At 35.1% G+C, this 15,406-nt stretch overlaps 1 protein-coding gene across 8 annotated transcripts in view; it reads left to right on the top strand.

The window, feature by feature from the left end:
- GALNT3 (polypeptide N-acetylgalactosaminyltransferase 3) overlaps nucleotides 1-15,125 on the top strand; it is a 99,131-nt gene extending 84,006 nt beyond the window's left edge. For all 8 annotated transcript variants that reach the window (XM_077751162.1, XM_077751158.1, XM_077751156.1 and 5 more), the window contains 8 exons: nucleotides 824-973; nucleotides 2,633-2,867; nucleotides 3,348-3,465; nucleotides 4,968-5,168; nucleotides 7,365-7,496; nucleotides 7,707-7,808; nucleotides 13,065-13,217; nucleotides 14,059-15,125. In XM_077751162.1, coding sequence (XP_077607288.1) covers nucleotides 824-973; nucleotides 2,633-2,867; nucleotides 3,348-3,465; nucleotides 4,968-5,168; nucleotides 7,365-7,496; nucleotides 7,707-7,808; nucleotides 13,065-13,217; nucleotides 14,059-14,181 — 1,214 coding nt within the window. In that variant the 3' untranslated portion in view covers nucleotides 14,182-15,125. The remainder of the gene's footprint in view (nucleotides 1-823; nucleotides 974-2,632; nucleotides 2,868-3,347; nucleotides 3,466-4,967; nucleotides 5,169-7,364; nucleotides 7,497-7,706; nucleotides 7,809-13,064; nucleotides 13,218-14,058) is intronic.
- The last annotated feature ends 281 nt before the right edge of the window (nucleotides 15,126-15,406 follow it).

Below are 15,406 nucleotides of genomic sequence, written 5' to 3'. Positions count from 1 at the left end.
AAGTTGTTTCAAAATACGAACAACACTTGACTGACATGATTAATGTGTTTTCTTTTACCTACTGTTTTAACTATTGCTTATTATGTCTCATCCAAATTGGAATGTTGAATATCTTAAATTATATACCCATTAGTAAGATTTAGCCTGTTTTTAGCTTCATTCCTAACTTACATGCTCCTCCTTTCTTCTTTCATATTTTTACTGGAAAAAATTCTGTGTCAGGAGACTCCAAAGCTGTCAAAAATTTTATGCTGATTCTTTGTAAAAATATCCCTAAACTGCTGTAGCCTTGGGCTTTTCTATTTGCCATTTTCCTCAACATTTTGGTTTTAAATTATTTTGATCACTGCCTAAGTATCAGAGAATCCTTTTGATACTTGGCATTTGTCTTTAAATTTCCAGACTTAAATTCCAATTTTAAAGTGTGTCAAATATCTTTTTGGCCAAATTCAGTTTCCTTCACTCCCTTAGCTAGTTTTCTCAGACCCCTGAATAAGCCTTCTTAACTCTTGGGTCTACTCCATTTGAAGTCTCTCCACGCCCTCCCCCCCACCGGCACATATATTTATGATATTGCATGTACAGGATAAATCCGTGTTGCCACATTACAGGTTATAGTTGTTCAGAAGTTAAGATTTGTGTATATAGCTATTTTTCTTTAAAAAGTTAAAGATACAATTTCATCTTAATGAAAGAATGTGTGCAACTGAGAAGATGACAAATGTAGAGATATCATTGCCCTGTGGTTTCGTTATTTGCTTTCATATGTTCATATATGAAAATAAACTTAGGAAGAGTTAATCCTGATATTTCTTTCTTACAGAATACTTACATGATAAACTAGAAGAATATATAAAACAATTTTCTATAGTAAAAGTAGTCAGACAAAGAGAGAGAAAAGGTCTGATCACTGCAAGGTTGCTCGGAGCAACAGTTGCAACAGCTGAAACCCTCACATTTTTAGATGCTCACTGTAAGTATATATGTATAGACATAGTTGTAACATTTCCCCGTCTACTTCCCTCTAACTTAAAAAGTGAAGAAGGCTTTTCTTTAATAACTAATTGTGTTTTCTTTAGCATCATTTTCAGCTGGTGCTTTATAGCAATGACAGCCCAAGCAGGTTATAGCTCTGGATAGGTGCCTCCTTTCACTTACATGGACTTCTTACCTCCTTTATGTTTTATGCTCCTTCACTTCAATATCTTTCCTTCAGTGACCAGCTTTCCCAGTGAGTTATCCTTGCTTTGGGTTTTTTTCAGATGCTCATTGTGTCTAAAAAAAAGTGTTTTTCCTTACTCTTATTGATTCTTACAGTTTAAAATGAATGACATTTTTAAGTGTAAGCAATTTTATCTTTAAACTTTGTCCTGGTAATGATACTTTAATTTCTATATTTCCATTCTTTCTTCAAAGATTTGCACGCTCCTCTTGTGCTAAGTTAGAGGTGTCCCCTTCCAACTTCTTCTGGTGGCTTTTCTATGAAAAGTATCAATTTTTGTCTGTTTTAATTTCTACTGTTTTTCCCCCTTTATTTTTAATGGTTTTGCTCTCTAGTGTCGATGATTTAAAAGTATTTAGAAAGTATTTTTAGAGTCAATTTTAGTGGGCATGTTAGGGATTACTAAAATGTCCCTTAGTCTTTCAGCTGTAAATTTAGTGAGTTATAGTCTTTGTATGACTGTTTAGTTTTGAATTGAACTGGCTAGCCATTAGATTATATTTGACCTGGAGATTTTGGTCATATGCTAATTGTTACAGAAGGGTTTTGGATTTGTTTGAGTCTCTTTAGAGCTTTCATATCCAGTACTCCCTTAATACCTGGCTCTCAAATGAAGAGAGGTCTATAGGTAATCCAAAGGAAGTGTTTTGAAAAGAAAATGTTTCATTCTCCAATATTTCCTCTCCTGGTCCAAAATTACAATTAGGTCAGACTGAACATTCTTCCTCTGATGCAAATGTATTTGATGATCCTCCTTGATGCCAAATGGTCCTCCTAATAACTGCCAAACTCTGCCTGATGGGGAGACCTGGGTAGGACTGAGTCTCCTGAACTCTGTGTTAAGTGAACTTGGTCCCCAGCCAGGACCCAGGGTTTGTATGGAATTCCTTTGCCCCCACTTTCCATTAGGGCTGGGGCAGGTTTGAATGGTCCTCCTCCAACTGCTGACCTCAGAATATTCTGATGCCTTGATTTATTTTCTCCTAAGACTCAGAGAATGAAGATTTTGTTACTATACCTTACTGAGGGAGACAAGTTTATATAAATCAGAACATTTTTGGGGTTAGGTGGCATAGATTAGCAAAAACTTACCTTTGATCCAGGGCACATTTTAGAGGGAAACACATCATCTGAAACTTTAAATACTCCAGTATCATTTTATTTCCTAACATTAAAAAAAAAAAAAAACAAAACTTCCTCTGTAGATAACATTTCCTAACTATGCTGAATCATGCCTTACCTTTTTCATCCAACCCTCATCTCATCACCCGAAACCTTTAAGAAATCTCCCCTATGTAAATGTTCAAAGCACAAATGACTGTTATTCTCATTTCTCTAAATCATCTTCAAAGAACAAAAGAGAAAACCCTCTGTTTTCACTGGATTAATTAGAATTGTGTTCCCTTCCAGGTGAGTGTTTCTACGGTTGGTTAGAACCTTTGTTGGCCAGAATAGCTGAGAATTACACTGCCGTGGTGAGTCCAGATATTGCATCCATAGATCTGAACACATTTGAATTCAACAAACCCTCTCCTTATGGAAGCAATCACAACCGTGGAAACTTTGACTGGAGCCTTTCCTTTGGCTGGGAATCACTTCCTGATCATGAGAAGCAAAGAAGGAAAGATGAAACCTACCCAATTAAGTAAGATGATTGCTCCCAAAGTCTTATATGCAGTTCAGTTACTTGAATATGTATTCACTCTTTGCTTCTTACAGTTTTTGCCTCCAAGGTAATAATTCACACTAACGAAATAAAGAAACACACACATCCTGTGTTGGGAATAGAGAAGCCATTTATGTATATACTTACTTACACATGATGTTACCAAATAGGAAATAGAATTAAGTGAGGCTTTTTGCCTTCCTCATAATCATTACTAAGGAATCTTTAGGCTTGGTTAGAAGACACTTAATAATTTTGTTCCTCTGGGAAAATATATTTAAAGTACTTCCCTCCCCCCCATAAAACTTGACTCTGAAGGTAGCATTTTTAGTTTTTATTAATCTCTATAAAATTTTTAAAATTTCTGATCTAATTTCTGATTTGATTTAGTCACTCTTTAAATAACTTTTTTCCTTATTTGATTTTTATAACAAAATTTGACAATGAATTATTTTTCAGAACACCCACTTTTGCAGGAGGCCTTTTTTCCATATCAAAAGAATATTTTGAATATATTGGAACTTATGATGAAGAAATGGAAATCTGGGGAGGTGAAAATATAGAAATGTCTTTCAGAGTAAGTTTATAACGCATATTAGATAATAAAATACACATTTTGTTCTAATTGGCTGATACAGATTATCATAGATGTGTGCAGTCTTTACTTTTTGTGCTTTCTAAAATTCAACTGCTAGAAATTTTAGAATAAGAGTATTTCCTTTTAAAATGTAACTTAATATATTTACTCATTGCTGCCAATGTAACAAGAAGAATCAGTTAAACGCCTGTGTCCAGCCAATAGCACCAATTAATGCACTTGTAGCTACTGAATTCCAGCCAAGATAAATATAATTCAGTCTAGTGCTTCAGGAAATGAGTTGATTATCAAGGGAATCAGAATGGAAAAACATTTATGTATAATTTTAAAAAGACCTTAACTCTTTGGATTAAATGACCTTTTTGCCCACCATACATATTAAAAGTTAATATGAGAAACAAAACGAAAACTTTGGATGGTCTCCACATATACTTATTTGATTTCATGAGTTCATTTTCTGCAATGACTCTATCATTCATTTTTCCTCCTTTAGACTGGAATGTACCGGGAAAAGAAATGAACTAGTAGATAAAAGATTTAAGTTTTAGCTCTGGCTCCATCATATAATGGCAATGATGATCTTAGCCAAATTTGAACTGCTCAAGGGAGGGGTCCTTTATATTCTTTTAAATATTCCCAACCCCTAGCACATGTTAGATCTCAGACACAATTTGTTGAATTAAAAATATCACTGAGTTTTCTCATTTGTTTAAAAAGAAAAGAGAATATGATCTCTTACCCTAATGCTAGCACAGATTAGTAAACATATCTTCATTTTAGATTTTTTTGTGTAGTGACTATTTATGACAGAACTGATTGCTAAGATTTTTAAGTGAGCAGGTATTGACCTAATAATTTTTCATTTTATTTAGATATAATGCAAATAAGTTTTTTTGACCGTGTATCTCTAAAGAGGTATGAGTCTTTAATAATAACCAACAACTTCGCAAGCTTAAAAGATTGTACTTTGGTATTATCTGGAATTGTTTTCTAAATTACAAAATTGAATATGCAAGGGATAAATAGAGTCTGGGTCCACTTACTCCAAGACTGCTAGGTCACGCCAGAGAAGAGAGAATCTTTGGTCAAGGGAAGTGGCCAGATAACTTGTGTAAGAAGATAGAAGTCAAATACAGAAGAGTCTTGGTCTTTTGTATATATTAGAGAGTTTGCATAATTGTTTTCAAAAAAAAAAAAATGTGGGGCTTTATTTTTATGAAAGATCTGAAATCACTATTTTGTTAAAATACTTCCTGAAAATATACTTTTGTTGTCTTTAGTATTTGTACCATTTCATAAAATTGGTTTCTTTTAATATTTAAGAAGTTAAGTTAAACTGACAGAGGACAGAGACTATTTTTGAAGTTATTATAAATCTTTTCAATGTTTTGCTTTTATTAATATATTACAGGTGAATTTAAAAGCAACACTTTTATTTTTTAAAAATACTGTGAATTTAAACAAATATCATTAATTATCAGGTGTGGCAATGTGGTGGGCAGTTGGAGATTATGCCTTGCTCTGTTGTTGGACATGTCTTTCGCAGCAAAAGCCCTCATACCTTTCCAAAAGGCACTCAGGTGATTGCTCGCAACCAAGTTCGCCTTGCAGAAGTCTGGATGGATGAATACAAGGAAATATTTTATAGGAGAAACACAGATGCAGCAAAAATTGTTAAACAAGTAAGTTAGAGCTAAACCATTAAATCACAATAAAAATCCACATCAAATTCACATATTCTTTGACTTATTTGTGTCAGTTCAAGTGCAAAACTTTTTTAAAAGTTAAATTTGAAATTGAGGGGAGTTTTTTTGTTTTTTGCTTTTTTGTTTTTATCTCAGAATATATAACTTATTGAAGCACTTAGGTGGGTCAGTGGTTGAGTGTCTGACTCTTGATTTCGGCTCAGGTCATGATCCCAGGGTCGTGGGATCGAGTCCCATGTTAGTCAGGCCCTGTGCTGAATGTGGAGCCTACTTAAGATTCTCTCTCTCCTTCTGCCTTGTGTGCACATGCTCTCGCTCTCTAAACACACACACACACACACACACACACACACACACACACACAAACTTATTGATGCCAGTGTTTTGTTTTGTTTTGTTTTTTAAGGAAAAATCAAGTAAAATGCCTTTCTAAAAATTTAGGCGTTGCGCTTGATGGAAGATACTTAGTTTTTATAAATCCTTAGGTTCTGTATTTTACCCAAAGAAAGTAAGATTAAATGGAACCACTTTTAACGGGTTTTAGGTGATGCAATTAACACCTAAATAAAGGTGCTAAATGGCTTTGAACTGAAGATGGAGGCAATATCAGAGTGTGACAGGAAAATAAACCAGAAGTATCAAGGCTTTTTTATTTCAAGTTCTCGTTCCACTGCTCACTGGCGGGGTTACCTTGGCAAAGCCCCTCTGAATCTGTAAAATGGAATGACACTTCATAAGGTGGTTGAGAGTTGGCCCAACATGAGTTGTGTGCTCAGCAAAGCTTCTCTCCGCTTCCCTGTCTTGAGAGGTGAAATACTTGCTTGTCTCCCAGAATAGCTATGAAATAAAGTAGTAAGTGCTCAGAAATGTATGGCACTATTGTTACTGACCTGTCATAGTAAAAGCTGTGCAGAATTGTAATGCCTAATACATTAGAAGTAAGCTCCAATAGATTCAGTATTGGGTATGGTACATGAACTCGACATTTTAAGAACATGCTTCAGTGAATGGCACCCAACCCTTTGTAAGAAACTGTGCTGATTTGCAGAGAGTATATATTGAGATTAATGGGCATCAACATTTTGACTATCATAAAGAAAGGTCTGGTTACCTCTTTCCAGCTTTTCTGTGGCCTCTAGTATCTTCCTGTAACATGTCAGCGGGGTGCAAAGTCAGAACACTACTAGGTTAGATCGCTATCTTTTTATTTAAGGCCACCAGGACAAATTGGGCAGATTGTGTACTTGGCTAAGCAGGCAAGTGGGTGCTAACTGCTGCTTAGGCTCCCTTGTCTGCCACAAAAGAGCACGTGAGCCAGTAAACCCCTATTTTTACCACAGGGCAAACATATCTTGTGATAAAATGCATGAGCTAGTCAGAAGTCCTTTAGAGTTTATATATTTTGCTAAAACCCCTGGTCAAGACATTAAAGTTGGCAGAGAAAATACTTTCCTTAACTGAAATGATAAGCTTGAGTATTTAAGCTTCCTATATATTTAGGTACCAAACATAATTTTTCTTTAAAATTTTACCTATAGACCAAATACCTTTATCAGTTTAATAGTGTTCTTTAAATTTTTTTTAGTCCTTTTAAGATAAAGGAAAATAAAATGCAATTATTAAAAACTTACCTTTTTCTACTAATACATTATTATGGTTAAAATTTTGTTAGGAGTAAGTAACACACTTAAAACTAGAGAAAAAAAAATCATTCCCAACTGTGTTGTCTTTTGTAGTCTTGACTAGAGAAGAGGTATGAATTACATTGTATGGCAACTGTTTCTTTATACCTGCCTCCTCACACCCCAGTTTACAGATCATTTTTGGGTATAAAATTAGGATCCATTTTGGATGCTCCCACGACCATTTCTTGGCCCACAGTATTTCTCTAGAGATCTTTGGCCCTTGGAGGATGTCTGACAGCACAAAGAAAGAATAAAATAGCTTTATGTCAGCGCCACAGTGGTCATGTGATTCTCCTCGAAGGCAGAAACAAGCAGGCAGGCATACTTGTTGCCTGAATAACTGGTGGGTGCGGTTAAATGGCATCTTGCGTTTTGGCCCAGAAGTTTTTCTTTAAGACCCAAATAAAAATACAAATAGTATCATTTAAACTACTTTGTCAGTGCTGTTTTGATTAAGCATTCTTTTTGCTTCTTCTCTTTTCTCCAGAAATCATTTGGTGATCTTTCAAAAAGATTTGAAATAAAGCACCGCCTTCAATGTAAAAATTTTACATGGTATCTGAACACTGTTTATCCAGAAGCATATGTGCCAGACCTTAATCCTGTTATATCTGGATATGTGAGTATTTTCCTGCTCCTTTTTACTTGGTTTATGCCTTGCCACAAACATTTATGTGGTTCAGTGAAAATTGCTGAAATGCTTCCCGGTTCATTGCTTTTGAGATTTTACATTACTATTTATTAATACTACTTCCTGGAATTAATTGAAAAAATATATAAACCACATAAGTTTTTAAAACATTCTTATAACTTGAAAATTTCCCTTTAGATTAAAAGCATTGGTCAGCCTTTATGTCTGGATGTTGGAGAAAATAATCAAGGAGGCAAACCATTAATTTTGTATACGTGTCATGGACTCGGGGGAAACCAGGTGAGCACTGCCTACAAATCATCCCTCGTCCTTAGCACTTACAAACAAAGTAAGTNAGGTTTTGTAAGGTTTCCAATGGCTTCAGATCTTTTCTGTGTGATGTATGGGCGCGAGTGCAAGTACGGAGCTCCTTACTTCTCCGCCATCTTGCCAGCAATCCTTAAAATGTTTTTAGATTAATGATGTTTGGCAATTAATATTAAAGTTGCGGAATACTTTGTTTTGACTTTCATTCTGACTCTGGAAACAATTTGAAGTTGCCTACCCATTCAGTAGAAAGGCAAATGAGAAAATAATAGAGTCATGCCATTTGAAATTAAAAAAACAGGGTCTTGTATGTGGATCTTTGATGTTTTGGGACTATTGGCAAGGTGATTTTGCAAAGTTATACATAAAGGCTATATTTAACTGCATTTGATAGCAAATTATATTAAGTGTTAATGCCAGAAGAGCAGTATTATAAGTTATTGTTGTGGGTCATGATATTATTTCAGTGTGTTCTTTAAAAAAAGGCATGTTCTTGATTATCCTTGACTCATGATATATCTGCTTGTTACCACTCTTTGACTGTGTTAGCAATTAAGACTCAAATGTCAAATGTCACTATTGGGCCTACCATGGGTAGAGAACTTTTTAACATACAATTTTAGCATTTAGCTTCTTTGTCTTGCCTTTTACAAGTTAACTCCTGGAAGGATTGAACTCTTCTCATTTGTTCATTCAACAAATTCACTGAGTGTCCCCTCCATGCCAAGTATTCTGCTGGGTTCAAGCAATTTAGATTCTATCTTCTTCAGGAAATCTCTACTTCAAAACCAGTGTTTACTATCAGCATGGTAAAGTCTAGGATAAAGCATTCAGAGTGCTTCCAGAGTATGGAGGAGGGCATCTCAATGAATTAGACTGGGTGCCCATACACTTTCCTTGGAAAGATGACATTTGGAAACACTTTTTGAAAGGTACATAGGAGTTAGTGAGATGGCTGCTGGGAATGAGAACAGGATGAGAAGAATGTAAAGGGGGGTACTAAGGAGAGGAGCTGGTCTGCCTGTCTTCTGTCAGTTGCAGGCATTTGGGTATAGAGTTCAAGATGTGTGTGGAAGATTTTCATAATATTAAATACTCGTGGTGTCCTATTTTAAGAGGATGGAACTTTGGTGATGTCAGTTTTAAGAAAGTGTCAGTTTATCTCCAGGTCCATCCTCTTCCATGTTTCTTCCTACTCATTAGCCTCAGCTTACTCTAGTTCCAATCCCTCTTCATCCAAACCAACTAATCCACTGAGGGTAGGGAACACAGAAGCCTAGAAGCCATAGCTAGTGATTGAGGTGTAATTATGGAATGTGATGGAGACACACACACACACACACACACACAGATATACACATGCATCTATACCTATATACATATATATCTACATATGTGCATATATGTACATATATATATACACACGTTTTAAAATAACATTGACTTTTATATATTAGAAGAAAAATAAATAATTGCATCCTTTTGGAAATAATACCGGACCATGCTAGTTAAAATTAAGTTTTTGGACAATGAGAAGTATTTAGTCATTTGTAAAAAGCATATCACTAAATGTAAATACTTACAAATTTTCCTCAGTCTCCTCTATCATTATGCTTATTTTATCCTAAAAATTGAAAATATCTTATACATTGTTTTATCTGTTTTTGTCTTGTCATTGCCATAAAGATGTTTTTATAGTTTTTTCTCTAAAATAGCTTATAAATTATAAATACAGTATAGCTGTCTTTTAAAAATTTGGGGATAGAGGGGTTCCTGGGTGGCCCAGTTGGTTAATTATCTGACTCTTGGTTTCGGCTCAGGCCAAGATCTCACAGTTTCCCAAGTTGAGCCTCGCACTGACCTCTGCACTGGCAGCACAGAGCCCGCTCGGGTTTCTCTCTGCCCCTTCGCCACTCACAGTGTCTCCGTCTCTCAAAATAAATAAACTTTAAAAAAAATAAAAAAGAAATTAAAAAATAAAAATTTGGGGATGGAGAATCAGTTCACATATTCTTTCAAAAAATATTTGTTTAGAGCCTACAATGTAACTTGCACTGTTGTAGTATTGAAAAAGGCAAAATCCTACTTGTGGAGCTTGTGTTCTTGAAGGAGAAGAAAAAAACATGTAATTTGGGGCATCAAGAAAAATGACATGAGGTAGGTGAGTGATTTGAATGTGGGGAGCAGGGGTGGGGAGGGGTTTGTTTTCAGAGGTGCAGGGAGACCTCTTTGAAAAGGTGACCTTGGAGCAGAGGCCTAAGGGATTGGAGAGGAACCATGTTCCAGGAAGGGAGCGTCCTGGCAGAAGGGGCACAGGCTGGAAGCTAGTGGCAGGTAAATGGAGCAGTCAGAAAGTCAGTGTGGCTGCAGCAGAGGGGTCCAGGAAGACAGGGTAGGAAAGGAGGGCAGAGACATCGATAAGGGGCCTGGTCATCGAAGTCTTTGCAGGCCTCCCCTCAGAACTTGGATTTAGTTCTGAGTATGACAGAAGCCATCTCAGGGTTTTGAGCAGGAAAATAATATTTCCTGGTTTAAGATTTTTTTAATGTTTATTTGTGTGTGTCTGTGTCTGTGAGAGAGAGAGACAGAGAGAGAGAGAAAACACAAGTCGGGGAGGGGCAGGGAGAGAGGGGGACAGAGGATCCAACCTGGCTCTGTGCTGACAGCAGCGAGCCCCACGTGAGGTTCGAACTCACGAACTGTGAGATCATGACCTGAGCTAAAGTTGGACACTCAACTGACTGAGCCACCCAGGCGTGGCTCCTGATTTAAATTTTAAGAAGATGACTCTGGTTTCTAGCACTGTAACACAGTGGTCGATTTTATTTTGGTTTATTTCCTTTATATTTTATTTTCAGTCATGCATTGCATTTAAATTACATTGCAAATTTTAGTCATTGCAGACATTGCTACGTGTTTTTGAGCTGTCATCCAATTTGATCATTTCTTCTACTGTTTTGACCAGATAATGACAATTTTATAACATTAAAACTCCATTATAACTGTATTTATATATGTCGAGTAAAAATAAGTAGTTTGATAATGTTACTATATTGACCAAATATACTGGTGCAATAATGCAGTATAAATCATTATGGCTTTGTAACACGGGATGCTTTGCTGCTTCTACTTTCTACTCCAGGGCATTTGTCCTGGTTCTCAATTAGGTCTCTCCAGTATTCCCAGCTAGCTAATTACACATTCTTTTCATTGTTTAAGTATCTTCAACTGTTTCCTGTTCCTTATAACTTACCTTTTAATGATTAAAAACTATATAACATGGTTTACGTAAAGTAAGATACTGGACCAACTTTTCATACCATCTTTGAAATTCTAAGATTTCTCTTTTTTGAAGGAGGTTTGCCAGAGTACTATTTTCATGATCTATACTCATACTCTTTCAATGTCTCCATCTGAAGAACTATCAGTTATTAAAATGATGGATGTATTTGTGGAAGGAGCTAAATTAAGCACGAGGTCAAGACCAGGAGAACTCAGGATTAATTCAGCTAATGTTTGAGAAGTGCCTACTCTAATATACATAAAGGGTTTAGAACAGCCCCTGCTTAGCACATAATAAAGGCTCAATAAATATTAGTGCTAAGACTAATCATTTCATTATTGAAAATCCATTATGTTCATTTATTTTATCTTTGGAATGTCAACATTGTGAAATATTTGATTTGTAATAGACGTTATTACTAGATACACTGCCTGACTTTGGTCTATGGTGAAGCCAGCTAGCTACACACACAATTCCAATAGAGTGCAATAAAAGTTATTTCTGATATGTCATGGAAACCCTGAAAAAGGTGTAATTTTGTTTAGTAGGACAAGTTCAGGGAAACTAAAGAAGCAAAGTAACATTTGAATTGACTTTTTAAGGATAAAAAGGTATTAGCTAGGCAGAGAAGGATCCAGAAGGATATTTCAGGCACAGCACAGTAGTCTAAAGCAGTTTTAGAGATATGGATGCATATGCTCTGCATTGGGTAGAACTGTGTGGAAAGAGTATAGCATACGGTTCAGGCAATGGTTGATAGAAGATTGAAGACAGAAGAATTCATGTACCAGTTAAGGAGTGTAGACTTCTCTTAACAATAGTGACTCACTCAAGTAAGGGAGGTAGGAGATTGAATCAGTGTTATGAGAGACCAACTGGCAGCAGAGGGATTTGGATTATAGAGGCTGAGACTGCAGGTAGCTGGAGGTATTACAGTAAAGATTCTGAGTGCCTGAATAAGAGAAGTGATGTACCGAGGAAAGTGGGATGGTGACATCTGAGAAGGAAATTCAGTAGAACTAAGAAGCTAGTTAAAGTGGACATTTAACTAGGGGAAAGAGAAACATCAATCCTAGTAATAATAGCTAAAATGAATTAAAAGCTTGCCATGTACCATTTATTGTTCTGAATGTTTTACATTTATTATCCCATTATCCCTTTTATCCTCATAACACTGTAGGGTAGGAACTATTAAATAAGCCATTTTAGGGGTGGCTCAGTCAGCTAGGCATCTGACTCTTGATTTGGGCTCAGATGATGATCTCAGGATTGTGAGATTGAGCCTTGTGTCAGGCTCTGTGCTGAGTGTGGAGCTCTCTCTCTTCTCGCTCTCTCTCTCTCAGAAAAAAAAAAAAAAAGTGGGGATGAGCACTGGGTGTTATATGGAAACCAACCTGACAATAAACTATTTGTAAAAAAAAAAAAAAAAACAACACTACATTAAAAAGAAAAAGAAAAAAGAAAAAATATAAATAAATAAATTACCCATTTTATAGGCAAGGAAACTGAGACATGAGAATTGTTCCTAGTGTAAATGAAAATACCATTAATTAAGAGATTAATTACTCTCTTAATGTATTAAGAGAAAAGGAACACTTTGTGGAGAGGAAGAGGTATTTAATATGCTTGCTAGAAGTTTCTAGATCCTTTTCCATGGCGTATCTGTCCTTGCTAGCCTCCACCACACATGATAACCTCTGATTTCTGAAATGAGAGGAAGATAATACCTTCTGAAGTAACTACCTATTGCTGATAGGCTGGAAAAGGGTTTAGCATCTTCTGTCATAAAATCTCAGCTTATGTTTCTAATGCCTACTTTTCTGGTATTTTGTTGAGTACACATGACTTCATTATTCAGTGATAATATTAATTATTATTATTGAACCATTTTTTGGCAACTGAGGATACAGGGTGATAAGTCAGTAATAGCATTCTTCTTTTCACAGTATTTTGAATACTCAGCTCAACATGAAATTCGCCATAACATCCAGAAGGAATTATGTCTTCATGCTGCTCAAGGTCTTGTTCAGCTGAGGGCATGTTCCTACAAAGGTCACAAGACAGTGGCCAGTGGAGAACAGATATGGGAGATCCAGAAGGTATGTAATTATTTTGATTAGCTCTAATTGCTTTTCTGGGAACATGCATGAAACATAGCATATTAATGTTATCCATCAGAATTTCTCTTTGTTAACTTTGTTATTGTCTGTGTCTACCAATGTGATAAGAGAGAATATATCTATGAATTAAATACTCTCAGAAACAAAATAATAGTAAAGTTGCTTAGTGAAAGCATGATTTATACAGATCAGCACTTTTGTGAATTATTAATTATAGTTGCCCATATCTTTTTTAGAGTTGCTTATAATGCTTCTGGCAACAACCACATTTTTTTATCCTGACAGGAAAAAAATCCCTAACTTTTTCTCACCTAAAGTTATTCATTCTTTTCTCCTGTTTTAGTACTTTTTTTTATGAATTTAGAATTGAAAGATTACATAAAAGATCTTTTCTGTTTTTATGTTTTAAGGCTTAACTAAAACATAACAATTCTTACCTAAAAATTGTTTTGTGCCCTACCAGAACACCACAAGGCTGATTTTTATAGCATAATTTTTTAAGAGTTTGTCACTTATAGATTACCAATGGAGTGTTTCTCATTTGAAAACTTGATTCAGCCCTCACTCTGTTTAAAGCTTGTTATTTATCTAATACCTTCTGTGAATTGAACAGTAGTGGTAGAAAAGCCAAAATACTAATAAAAACCAACAAGATTTTATCAGATGTAGTTGATCTGAGGAAGATTAAAAGTTAAGAACAATGTACATTTGGTGCGTGAGCCTCCCTTTAGCTTCAATGAGACCATAATGTAGTTTCCATATTTATCACTTAGCTATGAGTCTTGAAACTTAATGTCTGTTGTGTTTCCTTTTATTCTAGGATCAGCTTCTATATAATCCATTCTTTAAAATGTGCCTTTCAGCAAATGGAGAGCATCCGAGCTTAGTGTCATGCAATCCGTCAGATCCACTTCAAAAATGGATTTTTAGCCAAAATGATTAAGTGTTCCTTAAAATTAAGGAGTTGAAAAAGGAGATATTCTTTCTGATAAAACTGTGACTAGGCATACACTGTAGTTGTTGAAAATTATGCAAAAGCAGCTAATTATAACTTATTCCAAGTGCATTTTTCTTATTTATATCTTAAAATGTCTATGTAACACTGCTACAGAAATCTTTTAAGTTTCCGTTTCAAAGCACAATAACTAAGAATACCAAAGACTATTTTGAAATGTCCAGATTTAGGGGAAGAGATGTTTACAGTATGATGAAAATAATTTTCCAAGTAAAGTGATACTTGTGTATTTTGTGCACTTAAAGATACGCATAGCTACATTCACACACTCACCATTTAAAATATTTCTTCTAGTTTTTTGGGGGGAGGGAGAAAGATTTGATACTGTATTTTTTTAACTACATAGAAATGGATCAATGAAGGTCAAGCTTTGGCCTTTGTGTTCCAACCAGGAAATTTTTTATAAATCTAGAATTTATTATATAAAAATGCAGGTAAACTTTTTTTGCCTTTTGTTTACTTATCTGTCAACATGAAATTAAATGAATAAGGAGAATATTTTTAATGCTGCAATATCTTGGCAAATTTTAAAATATTTTTTAGTCTGAAGCCCACTTGACTTGAAGCACTTAAATCTTGCTTAAAAGATATTTCTTAAGTAACTATACTGTGTGTTTTCCTAGAGCAACTTTTAAAAAACTATAAATTACTATCTGTTGAAAACGTGTCTTTTTCCTTTCTGCTACTCTTTTTTCTTACCAAAAGTCACTAATCTTGAATGTTTGTGAAATTGAATTCCAAATGCAGAATACCTGATTCATTTCAAAGCTAAATTTTATTTGGTACTGATTCAATTATAGATTGTAAAGATTTTTCCTCACCAAAAAAACCTTCTGTCTATTTGGAAAACACAATAAAATGAATCCTTATCACTGTTGTAATTATTTGATTTTAATTTCTTTCTTCTTTTGGATAAAATATATAACTCATATTGGATGGGGGAGGACATTTCTAAATAGTTGTTGTAGAGCCATCAGCTATTTTTAAGGAATAATCAAGTATTTTATGGTAATGGCATACAAAATGGGAAATGGAGAAGATTCTATGTTAGGTATTTTGAACATTTTGCACTAATTTCTGGTAACTTTCCTACAGCACCTAATAGAGTAATATTTTTTTAAATGTGATGCCTGCTTAGGAAGTTTAATACCTT

This window comes from Crocuta crocuta, unplaced genomic scaffold, assembly GCF_008692635.1.
Source record: "Crocuta crocuta isolate KB4526 unplaced genomic scaffold, BGI_CrCroc_1.0 scaffold219, whole genome shotgun sequence".
Taxonomy (NCBI): domain Eukaryota; kingdom Metazoa; phylum Chordata; class Mammalia; order Carnivora; family Hyaenidae; genus Crocuta; species Crocuta crocuta.
The sequence above is the reverse complement of the archived record's forward strand: the minus strand, read 5'-3'. Positions and strand labels throughout refer to the sequence as shown.